The sequence below is a fragment of the Hipposideros armiger genome, unplaced genomic scaffold (genome assembly GCF_001890085.2).
Source record: "Hipposideros armiger isolate ML-2016 unplaced genomic scaffold, ASM189008v1 scaffold_35, whole genome shotgun sequence".
In the NCBI taxonomy this organism is placed as follows: domain Eukaryota; kingdom Metazoa; phylum Chordata; class Mammalia; order Chiroptera; family Hipposideridae; genus Hipposideros; species Hipposideros armiger.
The window spans coordinates 5,707,226-5,727,731 of NW_017731385.1; the positions used below are offsets into that span (position 1 = coordinate 5,707,226).

The following is a 20,506-nucleotide window of genomic DNA, read 5'->3' on the forward strand; positions in this document are numbered from 1 at the left end:
TCCTCTCTCTCTTTTTCTTGGTGAGTCTGGCTAAGGGTTTGTCAGTTTTGTTTATCTTTTGAAAAAACCAGCTCTTGGTTTCATTTATCTTTTGTATTTTTTTTTTGGTCCCTATTTCATTTATTTCTGCTCTGGTCATTATTATTTCCGTTCTCGTACTCCCTTTAGGCTTGTTTTGCTGTTCTTTTTCCAGTTCCCTTAGGTGTAAAGATAGTCTGTTGATTTGAGATTGTTCTTATTTCTTTAGATAGGCCTGCATTGCTATGAATTTTCCTCTTAGGACTGCTTTCGCTGCATCCATTGGATTTTGAGTTGTTGTGTTTTCATTGTCGTTTGTCTTGAGATAGCTTTTGATTTCTTCCTTGATCTCAGCTTTGACCCACTCGCTGTTTAGTAGCATGTTATTCAGCCTCCATGTATTTGTGTGCTTTTTGGATTTCTTCTTGTAATTGATTTCTAATTTCATAGCATTGTGGTCAGAGAAGATGCTTGATATGATTTCAATCTTCTTAAATTTATTGAGACTTGTTTTGTGGCCTAACATGTGGCCTATCTTGGAAAATGTTCCATGTGCACTTGAGAAGAATGTATATTCTGTTGCTTTGGGGTGAAATGCTCTAAAAATATCGATTAAATCCAACTGGTCTGAAGTATCATTTAAGGCCACTGTTTCTGTGTTGATTTTCTGTCTGGAGGATCTGTCCATTGGTGACAACGGGGTGTTGAAGTCCCCCACTATGATAGTGTTACTGTTGATCTCTGTCTTTATGTCTGTCAAAATCTGTTTTATATATTTAGGGGCTCCTATGTTGGGTGCATAGATGTTTACTAGGGTTATGTCCTCTTGTTGAATGGATCCCTTTATTATTATGTAGTGTCCTTCTTTGTCTTTTATTGTAGTCTTCATTTTAAAGTCTATTTTGTCTGAAATAAGTATTGCTACTCCAGATTTTTTCTTATTTCTATTTGCGTGAAATATCTTATTCCATCCCTTTACTTTCAGTCTGTGTATGTCTTTTGATCTGAAATGAGTCTCTTGTAAACAGCATATGCATGGGTCCTGTTTTGTTATCCACTCAGCCACTCTATGTCTTTTGATTGGAACATTTAATCCATTCACATTTAAAGTGATTATTGATAGGTGTGTATGTATTGCCTTTTGTTATTTGTATTTCTGGTCTTCCTGGGTTAGCTTGTCTTCCCCTTTCTTCTGTTTACAAAAGCCCTTTTAACATTTCCTGCAATGCTGGCTTGGTGGTAATGAATTCCTTAAGCTTATTCTTTTCTGAGAAGCTCTTTATCTTTCCTTCAATTTTAAGTGATAGCCGTGCTGGGTAGAGCAATCTTCGTTGTAGGCCTTTATTTTGCATCACTTTGAATATTTCCTGCCACTCCCTTCTGGCCTGCGGAGTTTCTGTAGAAAAGTCAGCTGTTAGTCTTATAGGAGTTCCTTTGTATGTAACCTGCTGTCTTTCTTGTGCTAGTTTTAGGATTGTGTTTGTCTTTTACCTTTGCCATTTTAACTATGCTGTGTCTTGGTGTGGACCTGTTTGGGTTCAGCTTGTTTGGAACTCTCTGCACTTCCTGGGCTTGTATGTCAATTTCCTGCACCAGGGTAGGGAAGTTTTCAGTCATTATTTCATTCTCGATCCCTTGCTTCTTCTCTTCTCCTTCTGGTATTCTTATGATGCGAATGTTGTTGCGTTTGATGTTGTCCCACAGGTCTCTTAAAGTATTTTCATTGTTTCTTATTCTTTTTTCTTTTTGTTGTTCCAACTGGGTGATTTCTGCTATTTTGTCTTCTAAATCGCTGATCCGATCCTCTGCTTCATCTAATCTACTGGTGATTCCTTTGAGTGTGTTCTTCATTTCAGTTATTGTATTCTTTAGTTCTAACTGGTTGTTTTTTATGATTTCTCTAGCCTTCTTTATGTCCTGACTAAGTTCCTTAAACATTCTTATTATCAGTGTTCTAAACTCTCTCTCTGAAAGGTTGAATACCTCTGTTTCATTTAGTTCCATTTCAAAGAGGTTTTCTTCTGATCTTTTACTTGGGACATGTTTCTTTGTTTCTTTATTCTGGCTGTTGCTCTGTGATTGCTTCGATGTATTAGATATATCACCAGTGAGCGAGTCTGTGTGAGTCTGTTCTCCAGCTGCCCTCAGCCTTACCACGTTGAGCAAAGAGAGTCCTCACCAATTTCTTCCAGCTATCGTAGAACTCCTCTTCCCAGCAAAGTAACTCTGGGCTGGTGAGCTCAGTGTGGGTCTGGAGGGTCTCTCCCCAAACCGGAGAAGCCTCCCCACCGCTGAGGTGTCCCTCACGGGGTTCGCCCTGTCTCGTCTCTGCCCCTCCTACCAGATTCAATGTGGCCTCCTCTTTAAGTCCTTCATTTAGAGGTTCTGTTCATCGAGTGTTCAGGGGACTTCCGAGGTTGAACATTGTATAAATTATTTGTAATTTTGGTGTGATCCTGGGAGGCAGTTGGCACAGCATCTGTCTATTCTGTCATCTTACTGGAAGTCCAGACTTCCCTAACTCTTGAAGGCTGAAGACTATTCCATTGTATGGCTGGAGCACATTTCGTTTGCTCATCATCGGTTCATGGCCACTTGGGGTGCATCCACCTTCTGGCTGTTGTGAATAATGCTGCTGTGAACATGGGTGTACAAATATCTCTTCAAGTCTCTGCTTTCAAATCTTTGGGGTGTATAACTGTTAGAGCATGTGACAATTCTGTTTAATTTTTTGAGGAACTGCCTCAAGTTTTCACAGCAGCTGCACCATCTGACACCCCCACCAATCATCCCCTCTTTGCCTATCTTCCTTCTAGGAGCTTCCCTGTGGCTTGAGTCTTGGGGTACACACTCCAGGCTCTAGCCCTGGGCTTCCCTGGTTTCTCCAACATGCTCTTGTCACTGTGCTGTTGGCCACTTACTGGCTCCTGGCTGCCTTGCCCCAACCATGTCCATTAGTCCATTTTGCTAGGCACAGGCTGACCTGCTTTCCTCCCCTTATCACTGCTCCTCCAGGGGGCCCACAGCCAACGTCCTTGTTACAGGAAGATTCTGAGGTCCCAAGTGGCCCAAGACCCTGCACTCTGGTGGAGTAGGCACAGGCTTTGGGGTTCAGACAGAGCACATGTGGCTGTGTCCCTTGTCACTTGTGTGACCGAGCAGGAGCCCGCCCTCCTGGAAGTTCAGCATGAGGCGTCAGGAATTTTAGAGTTTCAGAGTTTATGACAGGATGGGTCCAGGAAGGCACAATGTGAAAAACGATCTTATGATGAGGAAATTAATTTTACTTTTGACTCTGGTAATCAAATCACTAATACAGTTTGTATGGAAAACACGTCAAGGAAATGGTGTTAAAAATGTTTTTCGATGAAGAAGGAATTGGTAGGAAGTCCCAAGATTGCCTCAAGCCGTGGGATGACCTTTGGACAATTCCTACATGGAAGGGTCTGTTCTCACACTTGTCACATGCTGTGTGTAGGCCCTGCCTCTGTCCCCAAGACCCTTCCCACCGGGAATAACAGAGCCACGAGGCAGAGTTACCCAGTCCCCAAATCTTAGGCCTGTGGCTTCTCCCTTATCCAGTCCTGTATGTTTAAATGCTCTAACCTGGCATTGTTTTCCAGGAAGTTCTTTTGATTTGTCACTGTCAAACTTCTCAGGATGAGCTCAAACGACGAAAAGCTGGCTACTGGAGTTTTCACGTGTCCACAGCCATGTTTAATGGCACAAAACAAGGTTTGTTTGCTAGTTAGTTTCGACTAGCAAAATTCCTCACATGTTTCCAATAAGAAATGGAAGAAAATATAAAACAATGAATTGCTAAGTATGTGAACGCAACTTTCCAGTAATTAATTATTTAGAGTTTTATAAAAGAGCCCCAGGACACAGGAGCTAACAAAATTGAAAATATTTAGCTGTTCCTTTGTTAAATTGATAGCATTTGAGTTTTATGTTCTTTTTGTCTTGTGCAAATCAACATGCAAATAGACATAATTACAAGGATTTGAGCAACTCAATCATGGTTTTTGAGTCATTTAAAATCTCACTACATAAATAGCTGCTTCAAACGTCTGGGTTGTACCAAGCCAGTTTTCATGTCTCAAATAACATTTGCTTTTGGATAGCATGACTGCATTGGTGGTAAACTCTTGTTTCTTTCTGACCCATCTACATACTGATAACTCTAGAGCTTTTATTTGGCTCAAGACAGATAAAACATCACTGCCATATTGCCAAGTAATGAACTAAAGTTTATAAAGAGCAGCTGCAGTGGCCCAAAGTGTGATTTCGCTGTGTGACACAGAACGGGAGGTTGGCCTGGGGTTCAGCCCACCGACTTCCTTGTGGTCCTATAAAATGCAGGAGACTGCGAGCTTTAAAAAGGAAGATAAGGGTAGGAACTACTCCATGCCCATTAACGAGGGCCTTAAAAAAGGAACAAAATCCTGACGCCCGCTACGCCACGGAGGAACTTTGAGGACATTACGCTACGTGAAAGAAGCCAGTCACAGAAGAACAAAGAGTGTGTGAGTCCATCTCTGTGAGGTACCTAAAGTCATCAAAGTGATAGAGACAGAAGATAGAATGGTGGTAGTCAGGGGCTGGCAGGTAGGAGGAAAGCGGGGGGAAGGGGAATGTTATGGGCTACATTTTGCCCCCATCCAATTCATATGTTAAAGTCCTACCCCCCTTCCATTCCCCCCAGGACCTCAGAATGTGACTGTAGTTGAAGACAGGCTCTTTGAACAAGTAATTAAGTGCAGTCATCCAAGTGAGCCCTAATCCAATGTGACTGGTGTCCTTACACGAGGATCTAGAAACACACACAGAGGGAAGACCAGGTGAGGACACAGGGAGAAGGCAGCCATTTATAACCCAAGGAGCGAGGCCTCAGGAGAGACCATCCCTGTCAACACCTTGATCTTAAACTTTGGGCCTCCAGAACTGTGAGAAATCAATGTCAGTTGCTTAAGCCCCCCAGTCAGGGGTACTTTGTTTCACGGGGACAGGGTTTCAGTCTGAGATGATGGAAAAGTTCTGGAGATGGATGGCGGTGATGGCTACCAACAGTGTGGGTGTATTTAGTGAACTGTACCCTTAAAAATGGCTAACGTGGTAAATTTTACGTTATGCATATTTTACCATTATACAATAAAAACTTAAAAAAAGGAAAAGAAGGGAAAGTGCTGGGAACTTACTTTGCTTCTAAAGCCAGCGCGATGATGCCTGCCACCATGGGGGCAGAAACCGAGGTCCCCGTGTGGCCATCGGTGCAGCGCTGACGCAGATCCGTGGTGACCTGGAGACAGGGTGGCAAGAAGTGATGTCAGCCCTCAGGAGAAGTCAGAGGCTAAGAATGCTGTTCCTGGGCAGGTGTGGCCCTGGGTCCCAGGGACGGAGAGGGCGCTAGGCGGACACATCTTGGCACCAAGTTTTCCGCCGTGTCCGGTACTCCTGCTAAGCTGCTCTGCTCTTACATGTAATGGACCCACTGCAGGGATGAGCTAATCACAGGACAAGGACAGGGAGACAAGGCAGAGGGCAGGCGATGCGTGTGTTGAGACTCGAAGGTAAGACAAAGTGAAATGGAGGGGCCTCCCTGGCAGAGTCCCCAGGCAAGCCCACCTGTCAGGGCCCATAGTGACGACCCTGAGTCCCCGCCTGACTTCAGAGCTACTGGAAACACGTGGAGGTACCCAGGTGGCCCAGCGAGCATGTCTACCTATCGTCAGAAGGTCATGGGCCATTCTGTACCAGGACAGCCTCCTCAGATAGGTGACAGTGTCTCAGAGTACCCAGTGCATCCTCCAGCAATTGCGACCTTGCAGGGCCCACTGTGTGTCGCCAGGAAGCCAGCCATGCTCCCTGGGAAGGTGAGGCTGGCTCTGCCAGCTGAGGGGCCAATGCCAGGCTGGGGGGTGCTGACAGTGCACCTCACCATCACACGGCCTGAGGGATACCTTCCTTTGACCTAGATGGAGAAGCAGCCGCTATCTGGACAGTAGGTGTGGGCTCAGTTGCACGATACCTGCCGTGCAAGACGGGGTTTTGCTACCTAGTGTTTCCCCCATGCATTTTGCAGGTGGAATTAAGGTTGCTAACCAGCCTGAAATCAGGGAGAGCACCCTGGATTATCCGGTGGAAAGGGACAGAAAGCCTGTTTAGACATAAAGCAGAAGAGGGACTGGACCTATCGCTGCTGGCTTTGAAGAGGGAGCTGGGGAACACAAGCCAAGGAACGTGGGCAGCCCACAGCAGCTGAGAACGGCCGTGGCAGACACCCACGAGGAAACAGGAGCTCAGTCCTATGACCACAAGGAACGCAGTCATGCCAACGCCTGGAATGAGCAAGAAACAGTTCCTCCCGGGGCCCCTGGGAAGGAACGCAGCCGCCGACACCTGAGTTTCGGCCTCCAGGGGCTCGGAATACAGACCCAGCCGGGGCCGCTGCACTTCTGACCTACAGAACTGTGAGAGTACATCTGTGTTCTTTAAGCTGCTTTGTTTGGGATAACGTGTCATGAGAGTAACGGGAAACTAATACACCCGCCAGGTGCACGGCTCCAGTAGCCCATCTGCAGAGCCGAGAATGAATTTCCCCAGTGGGAACACTGCAGGTCCCCTTCCAGACACCCATCCTCCTTCACCTGATTGGACGATCACACACACAGGGGGACCCGACAGGAACGCTGACAGGGACCAGCTTTTCTCCCTCCTGATCAGCAAGACTGAGTTACTTTGATGTTGGGGAGGGCGGCTGAGAGCAATGCAGCAGGGACGAGAATGCAACCTCTCTGACCCCGTGATCTTCATCGGCAAGTGGGCATAAGGACATGTCCTTTCCAAAGCTTCCGTGAAGGTCACAGCTGGCACCTGGCACATACTTGCACTCAGTAATTGGTGGCCAGTGAGGGAAACTGAGGGTGTTTGGGGAGGAGGCCAAGCTCCCCAAGGCAGGTGAGGCCCATGGCTGGCTCTCCAGCTGCAGAGAAAGGGTTACTGGGACATGAACAGAGGGGCCTCCCCGCAGGCAGGATGGCTGAGCCAAGATGGGCAGCCCCTCCCCTGAGGCTGAATGTCACGCACGGAACACAGCTTGTGTTCAGTGAATAAGCGGACGAGCCCAGGAGTGAACGAGTGAGAGATGCTCGTTTTAGGTGTCAATCCTTTTATCAGGACTCACGTCCCAGCAGGGACCGTGCCTCAGTCCAGGCGAAGCTGCTGGACACTTGTCAGACAGACAGAGTAGAACGGACAGAATGGAGGGGACAGAGCCCCGACTTCCATCAGACACCTGCCTGAACGCTGCCAGCCGTCCAGAGCAGTCACTTATCCCCTGGCAGGATCTCTACGGGGACTCAGAGCAAAAACTTGGCCCTAGTTGACCTAAAATAAAATTTTAAAAAAAGTGCCATCCACACCTGTCAGAGAAGAATTCCGGAATAGCAAGTTGAAGAGAGTAGGTTTGCTCTTCTAGCCTTCTCCCCCCACACCTTACTCACACATTAGTGCTCAGAGAAGAGATTTTTTTTAAAAAAAGGAAGAGGAATGAAGGCATTATGTAGCTAAGGCGTGTCCACGCGCACACACACACACACACACACACACACACACACACACGCACGCACGCACACAGTCTGACTGAGCAGATAAAGCTGCAAGCCCTGCTCCCAGGGGTGGGAAACACTGTCCTCCCAGCACGAAGCCCCTGGGACAAAGTGTCAGATGACACGGTCTCTGCCTCGCACCCCTGCCTCCAGCAGGCCTCCGTCAGGATTCGGCATAGGCATCTGTTTCACAAGACTCCAGCCAATCTGTGTTCAAGTGCGCTCGAACAGGACGCCATTCAGAGCCTCGGCTGCCCGTCCCAGGGGCGCGTACTCCAGTGGGAAAGAAAAATAACAACTTAAATGAATACCTTCGCGAACCGGCCAGGCCGCTGCCAGGCTGGCGGTGGAAGGATCGTGGCTGACCTTTCAGCCGGTGCAGAGAACGGGGAGAACAGGAAGCCTGTATGCTCCCAAGGAAACATGTAAAAATAAATCTGCAAATAATTTCTAAAGAGGTGGACAAGCGGCAGGGGAAATGAAAAGATGCTAGTGAGCTTGAAAAGTAAGCCATGTCGGGCCAGCTCCACGGTCTCATTTTCAAAATGTCCAAACCCCAGATGAATGACTGTGCATTTGAACTCTGCGATTAATTTCAACTTCACAAATTAAACTTAGTTTTAAAGTAAGAAAGCATGGAGGGAAGGAGGAAGCACAAACTCCACCCATATACTAAACTCAAACAGTTGCTTTATCGGAGACAGATCTCACTTATGTTCGCTGAAAGGAGTGTAACAGATAGAAACCGCTGCTCAGTGCAGAGTATCCAGGAAAAGTCCTTCTGTTAGGAAGGGAACGCCCAGAAGAGCACTTGGGTTTCTGAAATCTTTCAGTATAAAACCAAGACTTTCTCTCACTCGATATTGCACGTTGAAACTGAACGGGTCAGTTAGATCCCAAGAGATGTGACCACAGAATTTGAGAGAGCTAAAAGGAGACGGCGTGCTGACAATGCACCCCATTCTTAAAGGGTATTTTTAGATCTCCAAAGCCCAGAGAGGGTTTTAATTGGCATTTTGTGCAAAAATTAGAAAGGCAGGGTCTGAGGAAGGCTGCCAAGGGACTGGGTTGTACCCCAAGGCACAACTCGTTCGCTGATGGGTGTGAGGGTGGTGCCCTGGGACTTGGGACAAACTGGCTTATCTTTTTGTTCAAGGAAAAAGGAAGTTATCCCCAAAGGGTAGAAGGTGTGCATCCCAGGCTGTCCACCTGGCCGGCCACTCACGATTTTCCGCTCGTAGAATGCCCCGCTGCTGTAGGTGGTGGCCAGGGTGGACGCGCATTCCTCCAGGTACCATGGCTTGTAGCCGTTCTCGGTGGTGCTGCTGACGGAGATGGTGTAGATGCTGTTGGTGTAGCCATCACACGAGCAGTGGTCCCCCTCTCTCCCGCCATTCCCAGATGCCCAGACGAAAATAGAGCCCAGGCCCTGCCGACCCTGGAGGAGAAGGACGGGGACAGGGAGTCAGCCTGGCAGCCAGAGCCTCGTAGTGGGGGGGGTTCTCACGCGCGGCCTGGAACCCCTCCTTCTGACATCCCTTCCAAGGGGCTAAGACAGGTGTGTTCAGACCTATGGGATGCCACTACAGACATGGCTTTGTGGGCTCTGTTTTGATTGTCATAGAGCGCTTCTGACTGTGGAATGAGACCATGAACTTGGGGTGAGACCAAATGGGTAAAAATGGTGATGGAATGCCCATGGCTGCTCGTGCTGTCCTCTGAGCGCGGCTGCTGTCCCCACCGTGAGGAAGCATTGAGGTGGTCAGGTCGTCAATGCCAGCCGAGGTCAGTGGCTGTATTTGTGTGTAGTTTCATTTTCAAGAACATATCAATGAAAGCAAGCCTTTGAAAGAGCAGCGGGTCCAGGCAACTTCCTGCAGCTCTCTTCTATCCCACACCCACAGGATCAATATTTCTGACCAAATCAAGGGCTCATCCCGGCCACAAGCACCAGCACAGATCAGCTCACCCCAGAAGGGACTGGCCCATTCCGGTCGGTCAGGTGGCCGGACCTGTCGGTGGTGCTCGGCCAGCCCCAGAGAGCGCTGCCAACACGCGTCTCCACAGGAAACGGGACCCACGGGGCTGGTAACTTCACATCCTTGCCAAGGACCCTGCTTTCCAAACATGCAGGAGGAAATTGACACTTATGCCCCAAAGTGGCCAATTTAAAGAAAACTTTCAACCAAATTCTGCAATCCCCTTCGTGTCAAACTGAAGCCCTACTGCTGACAGGACACGTCGCACTCAGCCTTAGAGTTCAAGTGCACTCAGAACAGAATGGACCTGCCTGCTGTGGAAGCCCCAGGCCACTCCATTTTGTAGGCTAAGTGACCACAGCTCCCCGTCCTTTGTGCCTACTTGTCACAATCTGACATTTGCTCCAGTTCCAACCTGAGGCTCTCAACGGAGCCTCACACAGCCCCGCTGCTAAAAGCTGCCTCACTCAGCCTGCTTTCCGTATCTCCAAGGTGGGCCTGTCCAAATGGCCAAGAGAATGACAGAAAGGTTGCTCCCATGTAGCAAAAAAAATCAGCCTTCTGGAAGGAAGGCACAAAGCTCTATGGAAATGAGTGTGTCTGGGCATATAATTCCCCATTGGAGAACATTTATCAGATGCTCGTACATGGCAACTAAAATCCAAATGAGAAGGCATTTAACCCATCAGAGTCTATCTTGATTCTGCGACAACCATCTCTAAGGCACGGTCACCCCCTAACTCCTCACCCCACTCTAAATTATTTGTAAAAGGTTGTCATTTTGCAAAGTGGTACTTGCAACCTGGTGGCCCCAGCAGCACAGAGAAGGCCTCGAACAGCACCCCTCTTTTTTGAGCGTACACACAGACCACTGGGGGTGCTGTTACACTGGAGACAACCTCAGCAGGTCTAGGTGGGAAGAGGTTCTACATTTCTAACCAGCTCCTGGGTGATGCCAGGGCTGGTGCCTCTGCACCCACTTTGAATATCAAGGGGCTACAATGCATCTTTCCACCTCACTACTGGACCAATCCATCCTCACAGGTGTCAAGGCAGCAAAAGCCTCTTTGCTCTGAAAATAGTTTCCTGCCAGGAGAACCTGGGGATCAGGAAGAGGGAACACCCAGATCTGAGGTGTAACGAGATATTTCTGCTGCCTTTGACAATCGCATCTGAAGGTCATAGGAAGCCACAGGATGGACACTCTAGGGGACATTTCAACCCTAGCCGTGCACTTGCATTTCTGTTTAGGAAAGCCACAACCTCAACCAGATCAGAACACATTTCAGTGTCTTGCCTGGGAAGCGGCGAGTTCACCCCTGAACTCAGAGGCCCTGATGCTGAGGCTTAGCAAACGCCCAGTCTCTGCACAAGGCAGCGTTTTCAGCCACAGCGACGCTACTCTCCCCTTCCGGACGATACCTGAAGAGTGAGGTTTCATAAGGACCAACATTAAACAGATCTTTCTGCTAACTTATGGCTTCTGAAGTCTCTCCCACCACCAACCCACATCATCTACCTAAGATGAAGTCCGATCTTAACAAAGAAAGATTACAGGTGACAAAGGGGGCATCGAGGTGGAAAAACAGATGGGGGAGGTGGTTCGGTTTGAGACCATCAAATTTCCAGGAGGATTTTCCGTGACATCTTCAGACAACTGCAATTTAAGGCTCCTTAAATGACATAATTTACTTTAGGGGGGAAAAAAAAGAAAGTAAGAAATGAAATGACATCAGTAATTCAAAAAATGGTGACAACAATGACATGGAACCACATGGGCCCCTCTGCAACGTGCCCACCCCTCTGACAGCTTGAAGAAGCCAATGCTGCCCAGATTTCCGGGTGCCAAGAGCCCCTTTCTGAGCCCCAGACTTTCCAAAGCCCTGCCTGGGCTGCGTCTGTCCAAACCTAAGCGAAGCTGAGAACACCAACAATCCTTTGAAAGAATCATTACGTCTCCCGGAAATAGGGGGCCCCATCCTGAGATCTCAAATCTTTAGACATCATCTCACAGAAATGACAAGACGCTCAGGTTTACACCACCCAAAGCAGTATCTTCTATGCAGAAGATGCAATCTCTAACTTACAGCTCCAATTACACTTAACTTTTAGGAGGTTTCACTAGTCATCCAGACTGACATCCAAGTGATATAGTTGATGGTGCGAGCTGAGGACGGGGAAGATGAGGTGTTTTTAATTCAGCAGCCCCTGTGGGCAGTGGCTGACTTGGTCATGCCTGAACCTTCCAGGATGCCCGGGCCAGCACCTGGCATGGCTCAGGTGTTCAGCAACCTGCCTGAATCAGGCTTTGCATTTCCTTGGAGTTGTGGGCACAAAGGGAGCGGTCCGGCGCCCCCAGCATGAGTGTGAGGCCGAGTGCTATGGAAGGGCTATGTGTCTGTGTGTCACTAGCTTCTCAGACATTCAAGCACCGAGCAGTTGGGGAGAGAGGCAGTATAGGGGGAGGCCTCCGCCTCATACCTGGGGAGCAACAGCACATCCATAACGGGGGTGCGGGAAATGTGAGGACATGGGGACACACACAGGCATTCCATAGTGTGTGTGTATGGGGGGTGGCCAGGGCGGGGGCATTCTAAGAGATACTCAACCCCCATCAAAGGAAATTAATAGAAAATAACCAAAGTCAATACACCCAGAAAAGCAATCAAATCATATTGTTTAGAAAAAATAAAACCACTAACCGGGTTAAAAAAAAATTGCTTGTCTGTGGGGCAGGACTGGGGGATGAGCAGTGGAGAGCGGGGGATAAAGAAAGGCTGCTTTCAATCTAACCCTCCCTAACCCTCCTGTACTATTTGATTCATTCACTAACTATTTATCAACTACATCTTAATCAGGGTGCATGGGTTACAACAAGAACTGCTAAGAGAAGTTTTACAGTATATAAATAATAAAGTGGGCTCCCCCCACCCCCCACCCCTGGCCCCACTGTCCTGTCTGTCATGGAGTATAAATGCTCCCCAGGGGTGCCTGGGTTTCCTGCTCAACCCTGCCAGCATCACAGGGCCACACCTTATGCTCTGGCCTGGGGCTTTTGGGTCACTCAGGGTCACCTGGACACTGACCAGAGCTGTCGGCTCCAAGAATCTGTCCTCGCCCAGAAATCCGCTTTGCCACCCTGCTTGTTATAGCTGGGTCATCTCCAGTTCCCTCTGCCCCGCCCCTAGCCTTTCTGATTCATAAGGACCCAGAACGCATGATCGCAGAGTGACTGGGGACGGGCCTCCGGGGAGGAGTCGGCCAGCCTCCTCTGTGTCCCCTCAGCCAGTCGGGGAGAAGCAGCCCTGGGATGTTTAGTCCCAGGTGTGGCTCCACCCAACAAATTCTAAATGCTTTGGGCTGCATGCAGGCAGGGAGATCAACAGGACTGAGGCTTCCTGCTCCGGGGGGCGCAGGAAGTTCCGGGGCTGAGTTCTTCCGCAGGCAGCTGGCCAGAGGGCAGGACACCTCTTCCACTGCACGGTCCAAATACCAGGCCAGGTGGTCGGACTGAGACCCATGCTACCCACCTGCACCCACCCGTTAGCAGGGGGCAGTCAGGCTCCAAGGCGCGGAGGTCCGGGCCTGGCAGATGACCAGCTAGCGCTCGCTGCACCAGCTACTCCGTAAGGAGGTGAAATACTTCCGCTCTGAACCGGTCACTCCCCTGAGCCCCCAAATGGCTTCTCCCTCACTATGGCCTGGCACAGCAAGACCTTCCTGGTCCCATTTCGGGGCTCTGGCCTTTGTCACTCTGATTTTTAATTGTTAATCTTTTTCTACTGTTCCCCCTCCCCCCCTTTCCGCCCCATGAGCTCCACCGCAGCCCTGGGTCACGCCACCTTTTTAATGCCATACTCGAAGGCCTGCTTGGCCAGTCTGCCGGGCCCGTCCACCGTCTTCCCGTCGTCGTCCGGCCCCCAGCTCGCGCTGTAGATGTCGATGTAGTTGGGTCTGATGCCCAGTGACTTGGCCTCCACCACGTCAGTCACGTCGCCATCCAGCATACGGATGCCTGAAAGGACAGGAGGAGGCTCCAAGTGTGCACTTGTCCTCAGGGACTGTCACCCCAGGCACAGGGACAGGCCAGAGAGCCCCAAACAGCTTGGGAGTCTGTCCATCACTTTGGAAACCTTTCTTCCCATTCTGTGCTGGTCAGTGGGAAAAAATTAAAATGACACCCTCGGCCACATGGTTGTGTCCCCAAGGCAAGACGGCAACAAAGAAACAAAGGTACAGTCCCCTCAGTACCACAACGTCACGCTGTATTTTAAAATGGTCATTTCTATGATAGAACTTGGAGTTGTTTTCAACTTGCCTGGCTGTTAATAGTTTATATTTATTTCTCTTTAAAAATAAATGACCCCACCTGATTTATAATTAGGAGACAGAAGGCCACCCCAGCCTGTTGAGGAGGGGCTGTCATACCATGTGTTTAAGTCCCATGCTGTGCGGGAGGGGTCTTGAGGAGGTGGGGAGTACAGCTTCCCAGGACCACCCCAAAAGGAGAGGGGGTGAATGGGCTCCCACAGGCCTCTCCCAGCGCCTGCCTCCCTGGCCAGGGGTCTCTCATCCTTGGCCCCGTGCCCAGCGCCAATCTCCATCACCAATTGCATTTTGCATCCAGCAAATGTGGTCCCCCAACCGCCTGGCCTCACCCGGAGCGGGGGGCTCAGCGATGTTGGCACATGACTGGGCCATGACAGCCACCGCACGTCCGACTTGGACACTAGTAGATATGTACAGTTGGACTTCTCTGAGGCTCAGAGGACGTCTGCCTGCCCACCCTGGAGCAGCACTCGAGGTGGTTGCTCAGCACCCACAGCTACCCCAGTCAGAGGCCCCTCTTAGATCAGGCCCCAGTCTTGTGAGTGTGGTGGCCATGCCTTTCATTAAAACGAATTTTAAATCTTAAAGCTATTTAAGACATAACAGAAAATGGGACTTTTTCTGATTATAAGACTAATATATGCTCTTTGCAGAAAGTTTGGGAAACAGAGAAATAACTAGTGATAATATCTGGGTTACTTTTTTCTAGTATTTTTCTTTGCCCACAGCATATAATTTCTCTCTAAGTCCCCTGAGCCACTAAAGGCTCTTCAAAGACATGAAGCATTCTTTCTGGAGTTCACCCCCAGCCCAGGCAGCACTCTTTCTGGGGTTCACCTCACCAAGCAGAGGGCCTCCCACCTCCTCTTGACTGGACTGGATCTATTCATTGTATAACCCAGAATCTACATTGGCATATAGTGGGTACTCAAAAAACAGAAACTCTGGATATAACTGATTTAAAAACACAAAATGGTTACTTTTCACCGAGGTTCAAAGAGATGGTCTGGGCCAACCAGGAATAACCACACAAAGATTCTGTGGGGCGACATCTTCCCAGACACTCAGGGACCACCGTTTTATGTAAATTAAATCCTCCCATCCCATCTATTTAAAACTCTAGTAGTGGGGCTGCTCTGCTGTCATGTCCCATCTCCCTCCTGCTGGCTCCAAGGGACACTGAGTGACAGCTCTGCTCCATGGACCTCTCAGTGGGGGCAGGTGACGAGGCGTCCACATCCCCTTGCCATGTGGCACCATGTCGGTGTCTGAACAATGGTCACTTCCCTGGCCATCCTGCAACCAGGCAGGTGAGGTCCTGTCGTAGTCAGCTCGGGCTGTCGTAGCAAAATGCCACAGGCCAGGAGCTTAAACAACAGACTATTTACTTCTCACAGTCCTCAAGGCTGGAAGTCCAAGATCAAGGTGCCAGCCCATTAGGTTCCCCCGTGAGGGCCTGTTTCATGGCTCACAGACAGCTACCTTCTAAACTAAAAAGGTGATTTGTGTGACGTGCATGGCACTCAATAAGCTCTCAGTGTGTGTGTGTTAGCAGCTAGCCTGATCCCACAGATCCTGTCTCCCCATCTATAAAAATTGGAGTGATGGCACCTACTTCTAGGGGTTGCGCATAACCGATAATGTTTACTTTTTTTTTTTCACACACTATTTGATATGCATGAAGGATGGTACGTCACATGCATGTTAGAGAGCCTTTAACATGCAATGGGTGTCCATGAACCCTCTACCCAGTGCAAACACAAGCGTGACACGCTGGGGCCACTACCCACCCCTGCCCCGTCACAGAGGAAACTGCTCAGAATTTTGGATTGACCTCTCTATTGCCTTTAAAAACTGGCATTTTAGTGCAATTGTATGCACTGGGAATTAATGTACTGTACTGGGAATTAATGCCTGTACTGGGAATTAATGCTTTGTTGGTTACACATTTATAAGTATCTTCTCCCACTTGACGTGCTGTCCGTCTTCTGACATTGTTTACAGAGTTTTTGGATAAACAGAGTTTCTTAATTTCAGTAGCGTAAGAACCAATTTTCCTCTGAAGATCAGGGAGTTACAGTGAGAGCCAAATCTTTTCTGGCTTATTGGCATCTATTGTGGGGTTCCTTTCTTCCTTTTATGGGGAGGCAGAGCCACCTCTGTTCCATCAGCTCATGTAGTTCCTTCTTTCTGATTTCTCGGTGGACGAGAGAAGTCCAGGGGGCCTGACTGCTGTTTCCCCAGTCACTGGTCTGGGTGCCCATGTCTTCTGTTCCCGGGCTGTGTCAGGGACACTGGGCCCAGGTGCCCTCTCAGCCACGAGAGGGGTCCTAGCCAGTATGGGACGTTAGTGGTGTGGGGTGGCCCCTGGCAAGATAAAGAGCAGCTCAGAGTGGGGGGAAGAGGACAGGGGACAGAATCCGGGGTACAGGCTTGGCTCTGCGTGGCCTTGGGCCAGGGTCTCGGACTCTAGGAGCCCTGGTTTTCCACAGTATTTCCCGGGTGGGGTAGTTGAGAGGATTAGATATATGTTGGGGCCCTGACCCCGGCACTGTGTGAGAAATGGCAGCTGCGTTTTTTACGCCCTCACTTTCAGCAGTGGGCTCTCTAGGCCAAGAGATGCTGCCAGCGACACAGGCAGCCCAAATCAGCCCTGATGGTCTAGTGGGGAAATCTAAACCACGATTCTAGGACTTCTCCATGCAAGTTATAGGTGTTAGAATGCCTATTTTGAGACAAGAAAGAGATGCCAGGAGACATCAAAAAGTAAGTAGAAATAAATATACGAGCAGAATGGTTTCCTGACACCTCTCCCAGTGCTTTCATCTCGGAAGAGGAGTGACTGATGCATGGGAACGAAAGCACGATGTATTTAGATTCTAATGAAGCATCTATTTCCCCCAACACTGACAGGTTGCCTACAAAGAAAAGGTAAATGTTTTCAGTCGAAACCTGCTGTTCCAATATTAGCTTTAAATGCACGCATCTCCCAGGAAATGCCAAATTGAAGAACAACAGTAATCACTTCTCTAATGAAAAACGAAAGGCCCGTTTAGCATAAATTGTCAGGGACAAAAGATAATTTGGACAGACCGCTTGGGTGGCAAATTAACTCCCTGTTGTTTGCGTGCTCACAATGGTTGCCGTGAGCTGGGGTCAGAGCTCACGGCGGCAGGAGACACACGCCTGAGCAGTAGTCCCCTTGGGGACCCATCTGTGGGCAGAAGGTGGAAGGGGCTTCAGAAAGAGGGTGGTGATTTGTAGGATCTGACAGGTCTGTATTTGGGTGGATAACCCAGAGAGTGCTAACAGGGCTCAGTCCCCCAACAGACAGCGCTGGTCCCCACAGGAGCTGCATGCAAGAAGCAATCACGCAGGCTTTCCCCGCATTAAGCAGTACATGCTTTCCAATAAAACTGCCTGAACCCAATAATGTTTTAAATGCCCCAGGAGAACTTGCTGGAATGAATGATTTCACAAGTCTCTAGGTAAAGCTTCAAAAACCAACAGCACTTTCTTCAGAGTGAGCCATCCTTCCTCCCCTCCCCCTGCTTCTAATTTATCATGCAGCTTTCCAAGTGACAGGCTTGCATGAGGCAGGGCAGCCCTACCCGACGTGCAGCCAGCCCTGGAAAGCAGCACGAGACACAGCACTTCCAAGTTAGGAAGCTCCATGTTAAAAGGCAACAGGGAGATCAGGGCGTGATCTGTATGCGTATTTGGAGATACGGTCTTTAAAGAGGCGATGAAGCTAAAATGAGGCCACATGGATGGGCCCCAATGCCATATGACTGGTGTCCCATAAGAAGCGGAAATTCAGACACAAACAATGCGCAGACCGAGGGATGACCACGTGAGGACATAGAGAGAGGCAGCCGTGTGCACACCAAGGACAGAGATCTCGGGAGAAACCAACCCTGCCAATACTTGATCTTGGACTTCTAGCCTCCAGACCCGAGAGAAAATAAATTTCTATTGGGTTAAAAAAAAAAATGCAATGGAAAGAATACATACACAGACACACATGCACCCACACACACACATGCATGTATACACACCATACTCATGTACACACACACATGCACCCCCCCACACGCATGTATACACACCATACTCATGTACACACACACATGCACCCCCCCACACGCATGTACACACACCACACTCATGTACACACACCACACTCATGTACACACACACACACACACACACACACACACACACCCCAATACAAGAAGTCAGTGATCAGCTGGGCTGCAGCTATCAGGAGGAGGGCAGAGGAGCAGGACACGCTGGCCCACTTCTGTTCATCGAGAAGTAACGAACGTATTTCGCCTTCAGCAAACGGATAGCAATGTAAGAGCAATGGGCAGTGGAGAGGACAATTAGATTGCAGCTTCCTCAGTGCAACAAATAGGACTCCCCAATGAATTTGCTCATTAATCCTGAGTTTACTGTGGTCAATCCACAGAGAATCGTTTGTTTCCCACTGAAACTATGGTACATTTTGTTCCACCAGCAGCCATTCTGGGCCAAGGGAAGTTTCAACAGTTGTTTAGAAAAGTTTCAAACCTGAGAGGTCTCTGTCACCTCTCATTACCGCCTAGGACAGTACGGGGCTGTGAAATCTCTCCGTGTTGCCCCCACGGCCACCTCGTTCTGCGAACCCTGGACAGCTTTGGCCTGCCAAGACGTCAAGGCACACAGTCACCCTGTCACACGAAGTGCCTGGAGACCAGCGTGGAAAAGCGAGCCAGTCTCCCCGGGCCTCCTGCTGGGGCCGTTCCATCTCCTTCCAGAGCGGAAGTGGGCGTGTCCTCCGCGGAGCCCCGCATCAACGGGATGAAGCCTGTCTTAGGTAGGGCCTTGCATTAACCGTGTCTTTTATTTTCTGTGTTCTGATGCTTTGACATCTTGGGGCCTTGCTGACCCTGGAGGGACAGGCACCCCCATACCCCAGAGTTGGCCAATTCCTAGAGAGAGCAAACGACTCCTCTGTGAGCGCTCCTTTCACATGCAACCCAACCCATCCAGAGCCCACGTCCCCAAACACCTCCTTCATGGAGCCCTTACACTTGGGGACCTCCTGCCCAGAGCCAGGCACCAGACAACCAGGGACAGCCCCTACACCCAGAGCCCTGGAATTATTCAAACTGGCCAGTCGCAAAGCTGCTTAACCTGCCTGCCCGTTCCTTCCTGCAGAAACCACAATATGGCGTCAGCTCCGTCTCCTGACCAACCCTGGTGCTTCCCCATGTGGCCCCCTCATGGCGTGGCGTGTCCCCTTTTCTTGGGGACTGTGTGTAACAAACCGTGTTCATGATCATTGTCTCCTGATCTGTTGGCCTTGCCATCCCTAAATAATAACAAAAATGGTATTTTAAAACCGGTCACTCTTTCCTAAGCAGGATCTACTGATTTTTCAAAGAATGGTCAAAACTGGCAGAACCTCAGCAACGATCTAGAGATTTGAAACCTAGACAGACTTCCATGGCAGGGGCCAGAGAACAACAGTGCATTGCCCAGGCTCACACAGCCATTCCAGGCAAATCAGCAGTGTGGGACACCAGACAGGGCAGCATCTTCTGAGTAGGTGGGGCAGCCAAATAGCCACCCTGTACAGGGGGACAGCAAGGGACCCTGAGAGGACGTGTGCTTGTGACACAGTAAGCCAGCACTTGCCTGAACTGGCCTCCCAGGGAGACAATAAGATGGTAAAAATAAGACAATCACACCACCATGAAAATAAGACACTGCCACGAACAAAAGCCACCCGGAAGCATGTCTCTTAGACCTGGGTGTACTCTTTCCTTGTCTGTCTGCCTTTCTCACGTACGCCCAAGAGCAAAGCCACTCCTCACTCAGTGCTTCTGAGGACAAGCTCAGGAACCCCGACTGTGAGCCAGAGTCATCTGTCCCCCTGGGGGAGAAGGACCTACGGCTTATCTTTGTCTATCTCATCCTTCCCATGGCTGCTGCTTAGTTGGGGACGCTCAGACCCAGCGGGCAGGGGCCTTTGATGAGAGTTAGGGGGTGAGGGCTGGGGACCCCCAGTGCCTGCTCCTCCCTAGTCTAGTAGCTGCTCTCTTTCACTCAATCCTCCCTAACCCCACAATGCATTTAAAATCCCACTGCACTTGCAAATCATTTGGAGCCTTTGAAGATTAATGTGTCGCTTCAACTGTCCTCTGAAAATGCCCACAAGCCCAGACTGCTTAATGAAATCACTAATGAGACCAAATTCTATGACTGTGAACTAACGTAATGGGCAGATTGATGGGCGTGGATTAATTTCGCTGTTATGTACTTAACATTTTCATGTTTATGAGAGAAACATGATCCAGTTCCCCAATCAAAATATGGAACAAAAACACACACAGGATCCTGGCTGTCACTGTCCCACTTTCCTTCCCAGAAACAGACTACACACGGGCTGAAAAGATGCACGGATTTCATGAGGCCTGAGCAGGGGAACTTTTCGGTTTCAAAGCGTCTGCCAGGCACAGAGAGGGGGTCCTGGCAGCCTCCAGCTGACCGCTCCCCTGCGGCCTGTTCCTAGCAGCCTTGGAATCT

General features: G+C 49.4%; 1 protein-coding gene across 1 annotated transcript in view; it reads right to left on the bottom strand.

Moving 5' to 3' along the window:
• The window catches only part of LOC109380381 (proprotein convertase subtilisin/kexin type 6), a 138,989-nt gene that overhangs the window by 46,614 nt on the left and 71,869 nt on the right, over positions 1-20,506 (bottom strand). Inside the window, exons 7-9 of the mRNA XM_019637863.1 lie at positions 13,447-13,619; positions 8,851-9,063; positions 5,217-5,317 (exon numbers count right to left, since the gene is read on the bottom strand). Coding sequence (XP_019493408.1) covers positions 5,217-5,317; positions 8,851-9,063; positions 13,447-13,619 — 487 coding nt within the window. The remainder of the gene's footprint in view (positions 1-5,216; positions 5,318-8,850; positions 9,064-13,446; positions 13,620-20,506) is intronic.